General features: G+C 42.4%; 1 protein-coding gene across 1 annotated transcript in view; it reads right to left on the reverse strand.

Annotated features, from left to right (window-relative positions):
• Positions 1 to 21,036, reverse strand: part of scny (ubiquitin specific peptidase 36) — a 210,321-nt gene that overhangs the window by 120,663 nt on the left and 68,622 nt on the right. Inside the window, exon 4 of the mRNA XM_080274469.1 lies at positions 18,265 to 18,454. Coding sequence (XP_080130595.1) covers positions 18,265 to 18,454 — 190 coding nt within the window. The remainder of the gene's footprint in view (positions 1 to 18,264; positions 18,455 to 21,036) is intronic.

Below are 21,036 nucleotides of genomic sequence, written 5' to 3' on the forward strand. Positions count from 1 at the left end.
TCCACCATGCTGTTCCCTGCACCCCCTTTTGTCTTCTCTTCACCCCACACACCACCTCACATGCTGCACAGATTTTTTCTGTGAATACCTTGCACACACCTTCCACATTCCCCATCTGCTCCAATTCATATTTACCCAACTGCTCCTCCACTTCCCTTTTGCCATCCTCTTGTAACCTTTCCATCCTCCTTGTGCGAACTACTTCCTCCTGTCCTTCCCTTCTTCTATTTCTCCATTTTACTTGGACCTTGATTCTGACCACCACTTGGTGGTGGTCAAAGAGTCCACCCCCCAACTTCTATACACTCTTGCATCCAATACACACCTTCTCATCCTTTCATTCACACATACATAATCAATCATTGCCTTCTTTTCATTCAGTTCACCATCCACCCTTCTCATCACTCACCATGTATACCTGTGGATCATTTTGTGCCTGGAGAGTGTATTGGCTATCACCAAACCCCTCCCAGCACAAATGTCCACTATAGCACTGCCATTCTCATCCATCTCTCCAGCACACCCCACTCACCAACTACTCCATCTACCTTCATATTCCCTATTTTTCCATAATCTCTCTCTCTCTTTCACCTCATCATTCGCACCCCTCACATTCTATGTAGTTATCCATACCATTTCCTTTGTTCGGTCCTTAGTCATCATCTTTTGGTCAGTCCTGGTCCGAGGCTTCTTGTTCGTATTTCTAGTCAGCTGTATTCCGGGGAGGGGCACTAACCCTACGTCAACCCACTTGTCACGTAGGGAACACACGTTGGTTGGTTATAAGGTTACCACCCAGCGTTGTAAATGCTTTCCTGGTTTACAGGAAAACATTTGGCTTGCCACTCAATTTAGAGTTACCCTATAAACAGAGGAACATTAACCCCTTAACCGCGGGGCGTCACTTTCGTGACGCTCGGGAGCAAGGGATCATACTGAGGGGCGTCACATTTGGTATTCTGTGTTATTTTGAATTTGCCCGAGCTTTCAAGTGGTGGCTTGTATCATCTATCAGTACTACCAGTGTCCAGCTATACTCAGTTCTGCTAATGTCACCTGTACTCCCATCCACTGTTGACAATTTAGTCATTCTTCTCCTGTCCTTGACTCCCTCCCTCCTTACCTCCCCTCCATTACCCTCTCCTCCCACCTGACCAGCTACGCTGCGCTACACAAATGCTGGACGGATTTTTCCACTCATTTCATCCATTGAAATGTGCCCTTTGCCCTATTCTTATACAAAATAATATATAAAAGAAAGAGAAAAGGTAATTGATACTGCCATACATCTGGAATGGGCTAATTATCACCTGGCAACACCTCATGTGCACTCGTTCGCTAATTATCCCTGTTTATTTCCCCTTAAAATATGCTGTATGACCTGTTCTCATAATAAAAATATATATAAGAAAGGAAGGGAGAAGCCTAAGTGATATTTACATTCACCTGGTACTACCTAATTTATTATGTATTGTCTAGAATTCCTGCAAATCATTTCATAGCATATATATTAGCAGCTGTCTCCATGCTGACGCTGGCAGCCTTTCACTGCCCCTAGGCAACAGCATTCAGTTTACTGTCATCTTTCAAGGTGAAACCACGTCGGATTCGCGCCTGTCCAATTCCGCCGTTTTTTAGCAACATGCAAAGGGCCCTGTGACCTCTACCCCTACTAAACCTCGTGTGGAAAGGGGTAAAGGGCTAAGTGACTGCTGTGGAACGTGAACTGGCTAATTTATCAATGATCATGATGGACAGTGACTACGATCTTTCTGGTGACTCTAAAACAGTGCAAGTGGAAATGTAAATAATGTGTAAATAATGTGTAACCAGCAAGTGAAAGCAATGAATGTAAATATAACTGAACAGTGGAAAATAGTCTTATAAGTTACTGCAAGTGACAGTGCATAACATAGTGCAAATAAAATAGAAATGTAAATAATGCAAATAAAATAGAGAATGTAAATAGAAATGTAAATAAGTAGTAATATAAGAATACGAGTATAATGTATAAACTAGGAGTAATGAGAGTGAAAGTTTCACTCTAGCATGTATGACTGGGAGTTATGAAAGTGAAAGTGACAGATTCGTTCTCCACGCTAGTATACAGGACGAGAAAGTGAATGCTACGTATTTTACTGAAAGAGAAATTGAATGCCTACAGTGACAATAAACTACTATTACTGAAGGAAATTTAATGGATAAAGACTGCAGATATATATAAGTGTTATATAGTAACAGGAATATAAAGTGTGAGTGTTTTTATGAATAATAAATGACAGAATACCAGTGGGGAGTGAGCGCATGTGGGAAGCTCGTATGCGCTCGTAATTTTCATTGCTTTCACGGTGGTTTTTTTTTTTTTTGGAGTATGGATTCCAAACTATTTGAAAACCATAGAATTGTGTTTCTAGTGATAATATCAGGCTGTGGTAATCATATTATGGGGTGTCGGGAAATGTAAAGTGGAGACTTTGTTACCCAACTTCAGAAGTCTCCACAAGTCCTACGGTACTCGACGAAGGCTCAACAAACATCCCAGGAGAAAGCTGAAGGTATGTGCCATATGCATATGTAATTATAATATTCTAGGACTAATAACTGAGTTTTTGCAAATATTTTTACAAAGTCTGTTGGAACGCAAATATCGTCACAGGACGCGTAAGGAGCGCCAAAACAACCCCGCGCTTTAGGGGTTAAGTGGGTGGATGATGGGCGCCCCCACCCACCACAAACACATGCTGCATACAAAGATTCCTTTGCATGGAGGAAGAGCCATTTCAATATCAAGAGAGGCAACAGCTCTCTGAACTTCTTCCAACCATTCCTCACTCTAGCCACAGAGCTTGCTCCAGCCCCACCTCCAGCACAACATGTCTCCCAAGTAACACAACTTCCACATACTCAAGAGACTCACCAGCACGAGCAACATGAATCTCATCACACCTGATAATCTCCATGTGTTCTCCCTGAAACACTGAACACATGAAACTGGTATAGTCTTGCAGTCTAACTCTGATATCACTAAATCTCTTATGAACCTACTTATCACAAACACTTTACAAGATGGAATTACTTTCCACGACCTTGTTGTAAACGGCACATGGTCACTCTCCCTCTTCTTTGACCGTACTGCCACCAACCCTAGATACCATCACTTTTGTATTTACTCTCAAGCCCTTGAGCCCCATAGCATCTCTCCATTTCCTAAAGCTATCCTCCAGCTCCTTTCATTCTCTGCAACTGACACCAAATCATTGGCATACATCTCCCACTGGGGGTCCCTTTTGAAGTTACATAACAGGGCTTCAAGTACCATGACAAGGGGATTAAGACTGACCCCTGATGCACAGCAACATACAAGGAAAACTCATCGCTCAAATCTCCATTCACTGTCACTGTGGTGCAAGCACCCACAAACATAGCCATAACCACTCCAGTCAGTCACTCCTCAATCCCGAGCTTTCTCACTGTCCAATCCACCAACTCCCTAAGGACTCTATCAACAGCCTTCTCCAAATCAACAAAAGCAAAGTACAGATCCCTTTTCTTTCCCATATATTTTTCCTGAAGCTGTTGAACATTGAACGTGGCATTAATGGTCTATTTACTAGCATAAACTCAAACTGCATCTCATCAATATTCACTTTCTCTAAGCATACCATCTAGAACTCTTTCCATTACCTTCATTATCTGATCCAAAAGTTTTATGCCTCTATAATTTCCTCTTTCCAGTGCATCATCCTTCCCCTTGTACACATTTATAATCACACTCTCCAGCCAGTCACCTGGGACCAAACACATATATAGTAGTATTTACAAAATCAGTAACTAGACCCACTCCTTATGAAGCTTTCAGCATTTAAGCAGTTAATCCAAACACATTTGCTGCCTTCCCCATCTGTATCCTGCCTATTGCCTTGCTCACAGTAGCAGCTTCAATCAAAGGCCAAGTGCCAAACACTGGATATGGTGACTCCAAACTTCCAGTGAAACTCCTCATTCAGCAACCAGCTATGACGCTCTCTCCAGGCATCTTTAATCCCTACGCGCCGGAGGTTTTCCGACACTGCTCACTCCTCACTGTGGGAGATTTCTATAATTCTGGCTAAACACTCATACTTCAAACCCTAATATCTGCCAAATAAAATGGCTAGAGAAAAAATTAAAAATACATATGACTCACCAACTCTTCTGCTTTCATATGAAAGTAACCCCAAATCTCCAGGTGGTCTTATCAATGAGTAAGGATAAGTTAAAGATGACTGGTTTTTCGTGTTCTGGCGGGCTTTTCTGAGTGCGAGCCACTGCCAGTGACCTTGGACTCGCTGGCTAGCACTGGCAGCACTGACCAGAGTGGTGATTGTAACACTACCCAGCTTCCTTTGTGAAAACCTGGAATTTCCCACTCAATCTTCGACTTTTCCTTATTCACCATCGTAAGGATGAGTCATCACCCTGTTCATGTGGCTCCCCACAGGGTTTTCCGCCCGTTTCATAGTGCCACTATGCCCCGTAGGTGTGTGGGAAAAGAACAGCTCTTTGATTTTCTGTACTCACTTCTTGCATCAATTATAATAAGTTCCCTCTACTATGGCACTTATATCTGCACCTGACATCACGATTACAAGTACAGGTAATCCCTTAATTCATGAGAACTTTTTTCACACGATTTCGGTTATCCGCAAATTTTTTGTAAAATAATTAAAACAAAATTATAGTATTCACATAAATAATTTTAATATATGAGAGAAATAAATAAAATATAAAAATGCCTACCTGCTGCCCGTGTGCATACATACGAGTAATATATGTGTGTGTGTGTTGGGGGGAGGTCGGTCTACCACCAGAGTTGCCAGGTTGGCAGATTTTCCGCCAAATTGGGAGGTATTATAATTGAGGCTGGCCGGTAAAATTTAAAATTGGCACTTGCGCGTTTTTTGGGTAAGTTAATATCTTAACTGGCGGGTTTTTGGCGGCTTCAGCTCGAGAGGGTATTTGCTAAATTAACCTTAGTGTAACTCTCATCTCTTAGCAAAAACAAGGGTGACCGGAGAGATCAAGATCGAGGGCAGGTGGTGGTGGGTGGAACTGACGAAACCATTAGCACCCGGCCCAGCCCTCCCTCAGGATATGACTCCCCTAATCCACACTCAAACACAGGTCACGAGGCTTGGCGGCCATGTATGCCGTGGTGGTAAAATAAGAGAAGCAGCATTTCAATTTTAGTCAGGCAGCAGTGAAGGGAGGTTTGCTGGATAGTGGAACTGGGAAGACCATGGGTAAATATGCAAAGTAATCCCTCCACTATCCAACGTAATAGAGCCATAGGCAGGTCCGGATAATGGTCCTGTCCGGATATTGGGCCCCAGCTTCTGGACTTGTACTTATGGACCCTAACTCAGAAAAATACCTATACAACTCCCTCATGCATAGCACCTATTTAAGACCCAAATCACACCAATAAGGGACATAAAAGACTGAAATAAATGCAAAAGAAGCATAAAATGAGATATTTGAGGTAGGTTCATACAATAATCAACATTCTGGGTACCTACAAGTCCCTGGCTCCTGGACTGGTACTTATGGACCCTAACCTAGCCTAACTCAGAAAAACACCTTCCTACTGCACATGCATAGCACCTAAGACACAGCATATTCACACCAATAAGGAACATAAAAGAGTGAAATGAGGTGTTTGAGATAAGTATAGTATGGAAAATACAGTAGAGTACAGTATGAAACATTCTGCCTACTTACAGCGAGTCCATGGCCATCTCGATGAATAACCGCCTCCTCTCAGACTCTGACAGTAAGAAGGATTTCCTGAAGCACTTGCAGTACACTGTTCATGAAGTCTTGCACTGAACTTAGTCATTCGCACTCAGAAGTCCATTCTTTTCACAGTGCGCACGCTTGTCTAACTTATGCTCCATTGTAACTTAATAAGTGTTGAACTCTGCACTTTAAGTCTTTCCACTCTTATAACCATTTTCTAGAGCAAAAACACACGTCTATTTACGTTAAATTTAATCCAAAAATTGTTTGTCTTTTCACTCACAACTGTAAATCCTTAACACTGTGCACTGTTGTTTCCACTGCACAACACTGCAAATTCCAGTGCGGTCTAGTGGAGAAGTTCTTGGCGTCTATTCACTGTCAGAGTCCGAGAGTATTGCTGGCAGGTGACCTAAGGGTGAATCGCTGAGTCATGGTGATAGCGTACCCACTGCAGATGACTCTGAAGACAGACGCAAACTCATGTCGAGCGGTGACTCCACCGTGGCTGATGTGCTGGGCTGTGGCTCGGAGCATGAGGGCCTGTCTTGGGGAGGCAACGGAGTGGAGCCAGGGCTGGGCACAGCAGGGGTCACGGGCCTGAAAAAACTGTCAATTGTTGATTGACGCAAGGAACGACGATTCTGACGATTAATGATGCGCTGCCTGAAAGCACACACTTCCTCCACAAGTCCAAAGGGCCCTGTCTCCCTGTTGCAGTCCGGGTGTTCCAGGTAGTCCAGAACGAACTCTAGGTGTTCCCGGAGTGCGCTCAGCTTGGGGATGGCTGGAGTTGTGTCATGCTGAGAGGAGTCTGCATCATCGTCGTCGTCCTCGTCGGAATCTTCAAGCTGGGTACTGACACCTGCAACTGAAGATGCGATCTCGATATCAGACAGGGTCTGATACCCAGGATGGCCCTCGTCATCATCCAACCACTCACCCACGTCGTCCACATCAACATCGTCACCATTCATACGTAGCATGGAAGTCATCCACGTCAAACCCTAGAAAATAGTACTCCATGTCCATTTCGAGAAGCAGACGTGACCAACCATTTTCTAGAGTCTTGACAGGGATTTCCTTCCATGCACTGGCCCAGTTGTAGATTGCAGACTTGATGTTGTAGCGGTGAAGGTTTTCCAAAGTCCACTGGCCTCGCGTGTCCCGTCCCTCCCTGCGCTCGTCCTCGTCCTCGAGAACAACCATCACCTCGTCCAGGAACTTCCTTCGGTACAGCCTCTTCGTTGCCACGATCACTCCTTGGTCCATTGGTTGGATGAGAGCAGTCGTATTAGGTTGCAGAAACATGCACCTAATGCGGCCATTCTCAGCCACCAAGTCCTTGTCGCATGGGTGGGCAGATGCATCGTCAAGGAGAAGGAGGGCCTTTACCTGGTCGCGTGGGATTCCCAGTGTCTCCGTCTGGTAATGTATGACCTCCTTGATGAAATGGCGGTGGAACCAGTCTTTGAAGATCTGGGCTGTAAACCATGCCTTCAAAGAATGGTACCAGACGACAGGAAGGACATCCATCACCCCACGAAGACACCGAGGCTGCTTTGTGCGGCCAACAATAACGGGCTTAAGCCGGTGCATGCCGTTAGCATTGGCACAACACAAAGCAGACAGACGTTCCTTGGAGAGCTCGCGGCCAGGTACACGCTTCTCCGTCTCCTCGGCTAGAGTGTTCGTTGGCAAAGAGCGATAGGATAAACCAGTTTCGTCAGCATTGTAGACTTAACCGAGAGTGAGGCCCTCCCTGTCGATCAAGCCCTTCACCTTGTGCCGAAACTCATCAACTCCATCCTCATTAGTGTCCAAAGCTTCGCCATGAGCTTTACGGTTGGTAAGGCCATGCTGTAACTTGAACGTGAAGAGCCAACCCTCGGATGCCTTGAAGTCTAGGGCGTCGTGAAGCCTGGCGAACTTCTCAGCAGCAGCCTTCAGCTCCGTTCCACGTACCATCACACCAGCAGCACGTTGCTGTTGATACCAAATCAACGTGGAGCGGTCGATTTCAGCAAACTTGGGAGTAAACATCACCTTCCTCTCCATGTTGCGTTTGCTTCTCGACGAGAAGTCAGCCATGTACTGCATGAGTTTGTCTAGGGATCTCTTAATATCAAAGTAGATCGGGCCAGGTTGAACTCGCGGAGGATGCGGGAAGAAGACCACCCTGCATCTACTTTCTCCAATATCTCCCGCTTCTTCTCCAGAGTCAACACCACTCTCTTCCACTTCTCAGGCGGCAGGGCCATCATCACACACATGAAGGAGAGGCACGAGAGCAGCAGGAGTGCCTGCAGCAGGTAAGGCACCACCACAAAAGCGAGCACGTGGGCAGCCATGACGACGAGCGTGCACTTGCGACAAGAGACAGGCGGAAAGTGGGGAGGATGCAGGGGCACTCCAGCGGACGTCGGAGGAATGACGCGCCACAACAAAGCTGTCCCGTGCCCCGCGCGCCGTTCAAATTACGGGGGGGGAAAAAAATCCTTTTTCTTCTTTCAATTTTTATGCGGTTTTTGGACCATTTTGGGAATATTGGATCCCGGGACGATTATGTCCAGTTAGTGGGGATGTTCGGATATTGGGTGTTCGGATATTAGAGGGATTACTACAGAAAATACCATAAAAACTATGAAAAAGAAAATAGATTGCGATAATGGATTGTCTGTCCCAGGTGATGAAACAAGTGCATTTTGACAATTTAATATATGACTAATGTGAGGCTAATGTATGAAGTTTGTATAAGATATAACCATTTTTCCCGTCATTTGTTGCTTACCTGTAAACCTATTATTATTAGTCTGTGATTACTGACAAGGGCAGTTTTGGGGCGGGTAAGAAGGCTGACATTTTGCAGGATTGGGCGGGTTTGGGAGAGGAACTCGGCGGGTTGGGAGTTTCTGACCTGGTAACCCTGTCTACCACGCACCACACAGTCAGTTTGAATCCGATGATCGAACCGTGTGTGACTTGCGAATCGTTATTTGTGGCTTATTTTTCTGCCTTCCTGTGATTGCTTGCCTTGTTTGTCGACATGGGGCCTAAACGTAGTGCTAGTGATGCGTGTGGTAACACACCAAAACAGACTCGTAAAGTGATGTCGCTGACAGAGAAAGTTAAAGTGTTGGACAAACTTAGGGAAGGAATGTCGGCGACAATTCGCCGTCAGGACGATTCCCCGTCATTTATTTACATACCAGTTTATTTAGCAAGTACAGTACACTAGTTTTTTACTTATATGAGTTATAAAATCCCTTTGAAAATTAGTTATTAATGTATTAATTAATCAATAATAAGTATATTAATAGAATGACGGGGAATCATCCAGGGTGCAAATTGTCCTGATGGGGAATCATCCATGTTTTGATGGTGAATTGACTTGACGGTGAATTGTCTCGGAACTGTATGTTTGGGGTGAATGAGTCAACTGTTCGTACAATAAAGAAGGCATAAGGTAGCATACGGGAGGCAGTGAGGGCTAGTGCACCAGACTGTGCTCAAGTGTGTCCATCTATGCCTGTGAATTGTCTCAGAACCGTATGTTTGGAGTGAATGAGTCAACTGTTCGTACAATAAAGAAGGCAGAATGTAGCATACGGGAGGCAGTGAGGGCTAGTGCACCAGACTGTACTAAAGCATCTCCACCTACGCCTGTGAATTGTCTCGGAACCGTATGTTTGGGGTGAATGAGTCAACTGTTCGTACAATAAAGAAGGCCATCGTTCTTCACCTAGATCTATTAACAGTGGTGTTCTTCAGGGCTCTGTCCTATCACCAACTCTCTTCCTTTTATTCATCAATGACCTTCTAAGCTGTACATCTAACCCTATCCACTCATACGCTGATGGCTCCACCCTTCACCTTTCCATTCGATTCCCTCAACGTCTGTCTCAGCAGTTACTTCAACAAACAAGGGATGAGACTATGGCACACCTAATGTCTGACTTGGCTCGTATCTCTGACTCGCATAAAAATAATCTGGTTGTTTTTAATGCATCAAAGACTCAGTTTTGCACCTATCAACCCGACAAAATCTTCCACAGGTATACCCACTAATGTAATAATATTCAGCTTAATCCTGCATCATCCTTGAACGTGCTTGGGGTTTCATTTACTCGGGACTTATCTTGGAAAGATCATATTACATCTCTTGTCAAATCTGCTTCCAAGCAATTGGGTGTGCTAAGCCGATTTCGTTCCTTCTTTATCCCTGCACTATACAGGGGCTTTATCCGCCCCTGCGTAGAGTACAACTCTCATGTGTGGGGAGGCTCCTCACATACAGCTCTTCTCAATAGGGTGGAGTCAAAGGCTTTTTGTCTCATTAACTCTCCCCCTCTGACTGACTCCCTTCAACCTCTGTCTCTTCGCCACATTGTTGCATCGTTATCTCTTTTTTATCACTACTTCAAAGGTCACTGTTCCTCTGAACTGTATGCATGCATTCCTCCACCCCTATGACCAGCACGTAGCACCCATCTAGCAGCAAACTCTCACCCCTTTTCTGTCCAACTCTCTAATGCAAGAGTTAACCATTACTCCCAGTCCTTCACTTATGCAACAGGTCAACTTTGGAACTGTCTCCTTCTGTCTGTATTTCCTGCTTCCTATGATCTCCAGTCTTTCAAACGAAGTGTGTCCAAGCATCGTTTCGTTTCGTTTCGTTTTTAAAGGCTCCCACATGCTTGCATGTGTCGGCCTTGGTCACCTGATGGCGTCTCTCCACGCTTCACGATCCACTGCAGCCTCCCTGTTCAGTCCCTTAACCCTAAGGCCACACTTAATGACCTCGTCCCATGTCTTTCTCGGTCTACCCCTCATAACCCCACCCCCAGTATTAACACTTCTCACCTTCCTCACCCAATTATCATCCCCCATCCTCTCCACATGTCCAAACCACCTCAATATACCTCTCCTCATCACAACACCAATACACTCCAGTCCCATCCTACCTCTCAACTCTTCCATTGTAAACCCATCCCCTCCAGGCCTTGGACGCAGGGACACACTGCACATCCACCTAATCATTGTCATTTCTGTACGTCTGAGCCGGCAAATATCTTCCTCCTTCACTGCCCAGTTCTCACTACCATACAGCATTACATTCCTAACACATGCTGCATACAAAGACCCCTTAGCACGTAGGGAGAGTCCTTCCAATGTCAGGAGAGGTAAGAGCTCCCATAACTTCTTCCAACCACTTCTCACCCTAGCCACAGAGCTAGCTCCAGCCCCACCTCCAGCACACAACATGTCTCCCAAATAACAAAACTCTTCCACACACTCAAGAGATTCACCAGCAAGTTCAATCCTTTCATGTCTGACCATCTCCACCTGCTCACCCCAACACGCTGTACACATAAAATCAGCATTATCTCGCAGTCTACCTCTGATACCACTACATCTCTTATGCACCCGTTTATCACATACACCGCACAAGATGGAATTACTTCCCACGCCCTTGTGGCAAACTGCACATGGCCACTCTCCCTCGTCTTTGACAGTACCGCCACCAACCCTAGAGATCATCACTTTTGTTTTATCTGCATTTACCCTAAAACCCTTGTGCCCCATACCATCTCTCCACTTCCTAAACCTTTCCTCTGCCTCCCTTTCGTTCTCTGCAATCAACACCAAATCATCAGCATACAACAACTCCCACGGGAGTCCATTTCTAAAGTCACGTGAAAGGGCTTCAAGTACCATGATAAACAACATGGGACTCAAGACTGACCCTTGATGCACACCAACATTCACGGAAAATTCATCACTCAAATCTGCATTCACTCTTACCTGGGTGTGAGCACCCACATACATAGCCATAACCACCCTAACAAGCCACTCCTCCAAGCCATGCTTTCTCATTGCCCACTTCACCACCTCTCCAGGGACTCTGTCAAAGGCCTTTTCCAAATCAACAGAAACAAAATAAAGATCCTTTCTCCTACCAATATATTTTTCCTGAAGCTGACAAAAAATGAATATAGCATCAGTGGTCCCCCTACCTGGCATAAACCCAAACTGCATCTCATCAATATTCACTCTTTCTCTAATCATACCTTCTAAAACTCTCTCCATTACCTTCATTATCTGATCTAAAAGCTTTATACCTCTATAATTTCCTCTTTACAGGGCATCACCCTTCCCTTTATACACATTTACAATTACACTCTTCAGCCAATCATCTGGGACAACACTCTCATAAATAATCCTATTTATCAGGTCAGTGACTAAACTCACCCCTACATCGCCTGAGGCCTTCAACATTTCGGCAGTCAACCCAGACACACGTGCTGCCTTCCCCACCCTCATCCTGCCTATTGCCTCACTCACAATAGCAGTATCAATCAAAGGCCAAGGGCCAGACACTGGATCTGCTGGCTCTAAACTTTCCCTGTCCCAGTCAAACTCCTCATTCAACAACCGGTTATAATGCTCTCTCCATGCATCTTTAATATCCTCACTGTTCACCACTACCCTTCTTTCATCATTCTTCACACACTGCTCACCTATAATATCCTGATTATCCCTCTTCACTTGACCTACCACCCAAAATATCATATTTTTCCTTTCCCCATGATTTAGGTTATCAAGTAATAGTCTCTGTGAATGGATGCTGAATTTGGCTCTCTCTTGTATTTTGTTTTTCTCTTGGAAGGAACAGTTTTGCAGGCTCACTGCCTTTGGTTCCTTCTTCCTCACAAAAAAAAAAAAAAAAAAAAAAAAACATACAGGAGTCAGTGAGGGCTAGTGCACCAGACTGCTAAAGTGTCTCCACCTACCCCTGTGCTTGTCAGCTTTCAGTGTTAAATTTCTAACATTTTCGTTGTTTTTCATACTTTATGCTAGTTTATAAGATGTATGTAGTGCATAAACAGTATTATTCAGATGTAATATACTTAACCCCTAAACCGCGGGCTTGTTTTGCTTTAACTTGCGGCTTCCGCAGGCATATTAGCGCTCCGACAGACTCTCTAAAATATTTGCCAAAAATCAGTTATTAGTCCTAGAATATTAAAATTATATAAGCATATGACACATACCTTCAGCTTTCTCCTGGGATGTTTGTTGAGCCTTTGTCGAGTACCGTAGGAATTGTGGAGACTTCTGAAGTTGGGTAACGAAGTCTCCACTTTACACTTCCCGACACCCCGTAATATGATTACCACTGCCTGATATTATCACTAGAAACTCTATTCTATGATTCTCAAATAGTTTGGAATCCATACTCCAAAGAAAAAACACTGTGAAAGCAATGAAAATTACGAGGGCGTATGACCTTCCCACTTGCGATCGTTTGCCGCTGGAGTTCTGTCATTTATTATTCATAAAACTCTTCACACTTTATATTTCTGTTACTATATAACACTTATATATATCTACAATTTTTATCCATAAGTTTCCTTCAGAAATAGTAGTTTATTGTCACTGCAGGCATTCAATTTCTCTTTCAGTAAAATACGTAGCATTCACTTTCTTGTCCTGTATACTAGCACTGAGAGTGAATGTCACTTTCACCTTCACTCTCATAACTCATAGTCTTCATACATGCTAGAGCGAAACTTTCACTTTCATTACTCCTAGTATATATACTCGTATTCTTATAATACTACTCATTTACATTTCTATTTACATTCTCTATTTTATTTACATTATTTACATTTCTATTTCATTTACACTGTGTTAGGCACTGTCACTTGCAGTAACTTATAAAACTATTTTCCACTGTTCACTTATATTTACATTCATTGCTTTCACTTGCTGTTTACACATTATTTACATTTCCACTTGCACTGTTTTACTCACCAGAAAGATCGTAGTCACTCTCCATCATTTGTCAGTCCTTTACCTCTTTCCACACGAGGTTTAGCAAGGGGTAGAGGTCACAGGGCCCTTTGCATGGGGCGGAATTTGACAGGCGCGAATCCGATGTACTTTCACCTTGAAAGACGACAGTAAACTGATACTGGTGGCTTGGCTAGGGGGAGTGCAATACTGCCAACGTCAGCCTTGTGACCGCTGCAAATATATAGCTATGAAATGATTGGCAGAAAATCTAGACGATACATAATAAATTAGGTAGTTCCAGGTGAATGTAAACATCACTTAGGCTTCTCCCTTCCTTTCTTATATATATTTTTATTATGAGAATAGATTATACAGCATATTTCAAGGGGAAATAAACAGCGAAAATTAGCGAACGAGTGCACATGAGGTGTTGTCAGGTGATAATTAACCAATTCCAGGTGCATGGCACTCTCACTTCTTATTTCTTTTTTGTATATATTATTTGGTATAAGAATAAGGCACAGGGCTTATTTCAATGGATGAAATCAGTGGAAAATTCCAGGGAAGATTTACTTAGCTTAGCACAGCCGGGCAGGCAAGAGGAGAGGGTAATGGAGGGGAGGTAGGGAGGGGAGTCAAGAATGGGGAGAAATGGCTAAATTGTCAACGATGGATGGGAGTACAGATGAGATTAGGAGTGCTGACTAGTGTTGGACATTGGCAGTACTGATAGATGATACAAGCCGCCACTTGAATGCGCGGGCGAATTCAAAATAACACAGAATCACAAAAGTGACGCCCCGCGGTATGATCCCTTGCTCCAAAGCGTCACAAAAGTGACGCCCCGCAGTATGATCCCTTGCTCCAAAGCGTCACAAAAGTGACGCCCCACGTAAGGGGTTAATACACATGAGTAATTACGTGCTCATGTGGGCAGAACGTATACGTGAATTTACTACATATGCGAAGGGTCTGGGAACTTAACCCTCGCGTGAATTAAGGGATTACCTGTAATTGCACTTTGAGAAATAAATGCTCTTCCTGTTTCATGCAGTATGGTTGAGCATGTGGTAATTACTTGTACTATAATTGTGACTAATTTGTGCTAATCAGGGGCATCGTGAAAATATTATTGTTACACAGGTAGGTCCCATTATAAGACCACTCAACAGACGAGAATCCAATGATACGACTTGGGTAAATTAGGGACTATTTTCGATATATGATCTCGAAAATCCAATGATACAACATTCAGCCTGGGTTGAGGTGTGAGGATTCTAACTCAGTCGTCCCACCAAACGCAGTCATCGCTGTTTTCTCTCAACCTCAGAGAGAAATAGCGAGACTACTCAGCTGCAGCATTGCCAGACGTGCGATAATTACAGCAAAAAGCAATATTTTGGCACACTTTGCGATATGCAATAGCATGTATGCGATTATGTGATAACTTTCATAATTTCATATGAAAAATAAATCGGGAATTGCAAAATTAACAAGTCTACTGTAAGACTAATACAACAGTAGAATTCAGTAACTCTTACGATAAACAGTATTATAATCTGGTAGGTACTTAACAGTTAAACAAATTCAGAAACATTAAGTAATCACTTCACATATATATATATTAATTCCACAGCAATTACCAATTTTTATGTGAAGAAATGCCTTTGTTTATGAGTGTGATAATTTTGATAAAAGGCGATAATTTTAACGAGCCGGGTACATTAATATGGGTTTGGGAATCTGGCAACGCTGTTCAGCTGGAGACTGCCAGGCCAGCTTCCCACCTCCAACACAACATTACCACCTATAGATGAGTGTTATGCATGTTTTATATGTTTAATTAATGTGCAGTCATGTTATCTGCATACTATTTGCTCTTTCAGGTTGCTTTCTCTACAGTTCAGTAATACAGATATGTTTGCTGCGTTTGGTATTGTATATTTTAACTTGAAAACTTCCCTTTAATGGAGGTCCTTGAACCCAACCAATATTTTACCATTACTTACGTGTTTCATTATACGAGAATTCATTATACGACTATGCCAAATGGAACCTAACTGCTCGTATCTTTGGGACCTCCCTGTACACAACTTACATTTTTTTGTACTTCACATCACAAACACACTTATTCTCACATATTCACCATTATTTTCTGAGTAATGAGGCAAAAAATTTAGTTATAACCAACCAGGTAATTTTCTTTCTTGTCCGTATACTCCTAGTTTTCTTTCATGTAGCAGGTAGGGTTACTCAAGGTATTTCCAATCATTGTTTCACAAATAACCATAAACAGTAACACTTATTGCACTGTACTTGTAAAACTTAAAAACACTTATATCATAACACTTACTAGATATAACTTCTAATATATGACATTTCACTCACCTTAAAAAAAAAAAAAAAACTTGTGCATACCAATTTCTATCTATCTATCTATTGCCAGACGCCTCAATCCCGTTTGGGGTGGCCACAAACAAATCGCCTCCAAGTCACCCTGTCCCCTGCCATTTCACTGCCCTGCTCCCAACTCACACCCCCCTCTCTCATATACCTCTCCACCCCATCCCTCCATCTCATCCTCAGCCTCCCCCTCCCTCTTCCCCCCTCCACCTCACTCACATACACTTTCCTCATCAGTCTCTCGCTCTCCATCCTCTCCACATGGCCAAACCACCTCAATGTGTTCCTCCTAACGCTTCCTATCACATCCACACCACAATGATCCTTTCGGCGTTGTTCTGCACCCAAAATCGTGACTGCTATATACATCAACCAGCGCATACAGGTTAATATCCTCACTGTTCACCACTATCTTTCCTTCACTATTCTTAACACTCTGAGATTCTGATGACAATTTTGATCATCATTTCAAATCCAACCTCAGAGATTCCGATGACGCTTTTAATCGTCATTCTAAGAAACTTTTGTAAAATATTCACCATAAATTGTGTTTACAGTACGTGTCATAACAAAGAGACTCAAGCGTGACGTCACAGTATGGTTGCTGTATGTGTGGAGGGTACTGCACAGCTGATCTGACTCACGGCTTTGTTTCTTTATTACTTTGTTCTTGGCGAACATATTTCTACAGTAAGGTTTAAAATATTTGGTTGTTGCCTAACTTCAACTCGTCACTTTGACTTTTTATTTTCTTTGATTTCCTTTTCTGAACATACTACATTAAATTACAACTATTCAGCTGCAAAATAACACCACAGGCAGCATCCTGTCCTAAAAAAAATGTATGTACACTAACCGATCAAAGAAAAAGATTGCAAAGCGAATGTGGCCGAGACTAAAATAATATTGTGCATCTCTTTCCTTTTCATTTTACCATGCATTAAAATGCAAAAGTTACCATAATCCATATATCATTGTAAAGGTAATTTATCGTAGTTTTCCATGATTTAAACCAGATTTACATATCTATATTAGTTTTTTTTTTTTTTTCCAAATATTTTTCTACACCAAGGTATAAAACTTTTGGTTTTCGCAAAACTTTAATTCGTCATTTTGACATTTCATTTTCTTGATTAGTTTTTTTTTTTTTTTTTTTTTTTTTTTTTTTTCAAATATTTTTCTACGCCAAGGTATAAAATTTTTGGTTTTCGCCTAGCTTCAATTCGTCACTTTGACATTTCATTTTCTTTGCTCTCCTTTTTTTAACAAACTACGATAAAGTACAACCATTCAGCTTTAAGATGACACCAAAACCAACATTCTATCATGAAAAGTGTATTTACACAGAGGGATCAAAGAATAATATCGCGTCGTGAAGATGTGGGTCAGCTTCAGAGTGGCTGACTCTAGCACAGACATAATGTGCCCAGCCCAGAAACCTGATAGGGTTAACACACTGCTCACCAACAATGTCCATGTTTCCTTTCTTCATCTGATTTGCAACCTTAAATATCATACAATATTCTTCCTTTTAGTATTACTGTATTTAGGTTATCCAGCAAAAATCTCTAACTCAGATTTTGCCCTATTTACCTCTTCTCTAGCCCTATGCTTGGCAGCCAAGTATCCACCTTTGTTGCCACCCCTTTTCCATTCCTGGAAAGGCTTTCTTTACTCCTTAACTGCAGCTTCTACACCCTCATCCCACCACCATGTTACTTTATATGTCTTCGGGGACTCCATGTCCATTCACACTGAATCAGTAACTCTCTGGAGGTTGTGAGAGTTATTGATTCTGTATGTGGATGGTGTAGAGAACACTGACAAGATTATATCAAAAGGAATGATAGGAGAATGAGAGGACATATTTTTAAATTAAAGATACTAACTTCTTTGGGTGATGTAAAAATATATATATATATATATATATATATATACAGTATATATATATATATATATATATATATATATATGTATATATATATATATATATATATATATATATATATATATATATATATACTCTATATAGTTTTCCAAAAAGAGGTAAAACCAAATAGAATTATTTGAATGAAAATGTGGTTTGTGCAAAGAATATATCCATGCTCTCAAAGTGAAGTTGGATAATTATATCACTGAAGGCAGGATGGCACATGCTATGCCCAATCCTGTAGAACACAAATAGGTACACAGGCAAAACACCCCCCCACCAAACCCACACCCACACCCATTCCACCCCCCCACACACACACACTGCTATAATTAGAAAAGAGTCATACTTACTCTTAAGCTTGTGATGTATGTGTGTTGGTTTGATGACTGTGTTTGTGCGGTCCAGAGCCAGACGCAGTGTACGCATCATGGCACACAATGAGCAAAAGGATGCTGCAGTGGGCATTGTCTGACACCGCTGCGTGTGTGAGTTCAAGTCCTCCAGAAGCCAATTTGCCAGCGCTGGGATGTGGAACAATGCCTGCATGGGAAAACACAGCAAAATGCACATGAGAGATTTTATTAGCTCACTGTTGCTATTTCCACATAAATTTATCCAGTTTTATAATGGTATCTCTCACTGGAAAGGTTAATGTACAGTAGTTTGCATCTAATCCCTCACGTAAAAAAAAATCTCTCCTATTCATAAGAAAACTGAATGAACGAAACAAGAACAAAATTAAGACACCACTGTAGAGAGGAAGTTAATATACTGTATAAATTCTCTCTTAAATTCGACAATATATTTGTTCCCATGTATCCATGAAAATCTGCTGAGCAAGAGATATAGTGGAGACTGAAACTGCTGATATGGCAATTAGTATCTTACAGGAACAACACGCTGGTATGCACAATGTCAATGACTACTCCCCCCTTGACCCATTTTCATCACTCAAGACAAGTTTTAGGCAACGTTACCAATTCTATTTGATAGAGAATTACTATATACCAATAACAGTACATATAATTTACCAGAACAATTACAAGACTCACAAATCTTCAATGGAAAGTGGGGTGATTTTCTGATTGAGTGGAAATGCAGTATAGTTATAGGATTTCATCATGCTGCCTAAAATGCATCAGCAACTGCAAAATGTTTTAAAGCAAGGGTCGTAAGTCTCAAACATGTGGACAAGGGGGGTAACTAAATGTACAGTGGCTTTTCATTATGGCCAAGTCACAGCACAACAGTACAGTATGTTACCTTCTTTGTATAAAAACCACGGTACAATAAAGCCTTACTGTAAGTCATGTCAAGGTTGAAATCCAAATTAAAACACGTCATGTCAAGGTTGAAATCCAAATTAAAACAACTAAAATGTGTATATTGGAGAAAAAAAAAAAAATCCAACATTGAACAAAATTTAATTACAATAGGTGCATTCAGTATTGCCATGCAATACAAAGTCCCCTACTGGATGATAACCATACATATGTAATTGTACTTGGGAGTAGATGGATGGCTTTTCCTTGCGACATACTGTCATGGTATCAAGTGGAAGTTACAGAGCAGACAAGAAACTGCAGACAACCTTCTCTGAGCCCCAAGTGAGACCTTGACCTTGGGAGTAGATGGGTGGTTGCTCCGCACAACACACCATCATGGTATGGGGAACAAATGTGGGAAGTTATATCAAAATCTGTCCATGCATGTGGAAGATACAAAGAGGACACAAAATTGCAGACAATCTTGTTTGAGCCCCAAGTATGACCTTGACCACAGGAGAAGATGGCTGCTTGTTGCGTGTGATACACCGTCATGGTATGGGGAACAATTGTGTGAAGTTATAGGTGGGGGCACTCACCATCCACTCACTCGACGTAATGCTGTTGCTGGGTGTCTGCCCTTTCCTCTCCTCCATCCTTCTTTCCTTCCATCCTCTTCTGTCTTTCTTTCCTTCATGCTTTCATTGTCCTTCTGCCTACGGGTAACATTACACTCCCTCTTCTGTCTTTCTTTCCTTCATTCTTTCCTCTTCCTTCTGCCTGTGGGTGACTCTACACTGAGTGACAAGCCAAATGGTTTTCTGTACACCAAGAAACCATTTACTACACTGGGTGGTAATCATATAACCAAATTTTGGCACCTGGTGGTTTAGTGGGTAATTATTGCACTCCAATCAGATTAAGCTGGTGAAGGTTTATATCCAAGGGGTCGTTGGGGATGACTGCTCATGAAATACCACTCAGGGATGAGTGAAGCTGGTCACTCTCATCTGTCAGGACCAACTGCCTAGCCATGGGCTCCTACACTCCTCATGAGGCAATGTAGGATTGGATGATGGATGGATGGATGGATGGATATATCAAAATCTGTCCATGCATGTGGAATTTAAGGAGCAGACACAAAATTGCAGGCTGACTGATGTACTGATGGACCCTCACAAACCTATAGTCCCCAACCCGTTTCACTGGTAGAGAACTAATAAAATATCAAATCTAAAACATGAATCAGGACCACATCCTTTCCATTAAATAAATTTCTTCAAAGAATCAAGAATGCCATCCTTGTCTTATTTTCACAGTCTACAATACCAGCCATTTGCTTTCCATAGCTCCCTACCATCAGCCAAATGGTCGACTGCAGTCATCCTCTTTTCTTATGTTCCAACTGGTTTATGCATAAACTTGTTTTATTTCCCTTTGCATTCAAGTCATCTTGGACAACTGAGATGAAGAAAATTATATACACCATTCCGATAGTCATTTACTAAGGATATCCATGACTCAATAAATATATAAGCTGCATAAGATGAACTTATGACAGTAATCCCTCTAATATCCGAACATCCCCCACTAACTGGACATAATCGTCCCGGGATCCAATATTCCCAAAATGGTCCGAAAACTGCAAATAAATCTTTTTTTTTTTTCTTTTTTCCCCCCACCAGCAATTTGAACACAGCGCGGGACAGCTTTGCTGTGGCGCGTCATTCCTCCGATGTCTGATAGAGCGCCGCTGCATCCTCCCCACTTTCTGCCTGTCTCTCGCCGCGAGTGCATGCTCGTCGTCATGGCTGCCCACGTGCTCGCTTTTGTGGTGGTTCCATACCTGCTACAGGC

The sequence above is a fragment of the Coenobita brevimanus genome, chromosome 57 (genome assembly GCF_032717465.1).
Source record: "Coenobita brevimanus isolate Jiangsu-jjx chromosome 57, ASM3271746v2, whole genome shotgun sequence".
In the NCBI taxonomy this organism is placed as follows: Eukaryota; Metazoa; Arthropoda; class Malacostraca; order Decapoda; family Coenobitidae; genus Coenobita; species Coenobita brevimanus.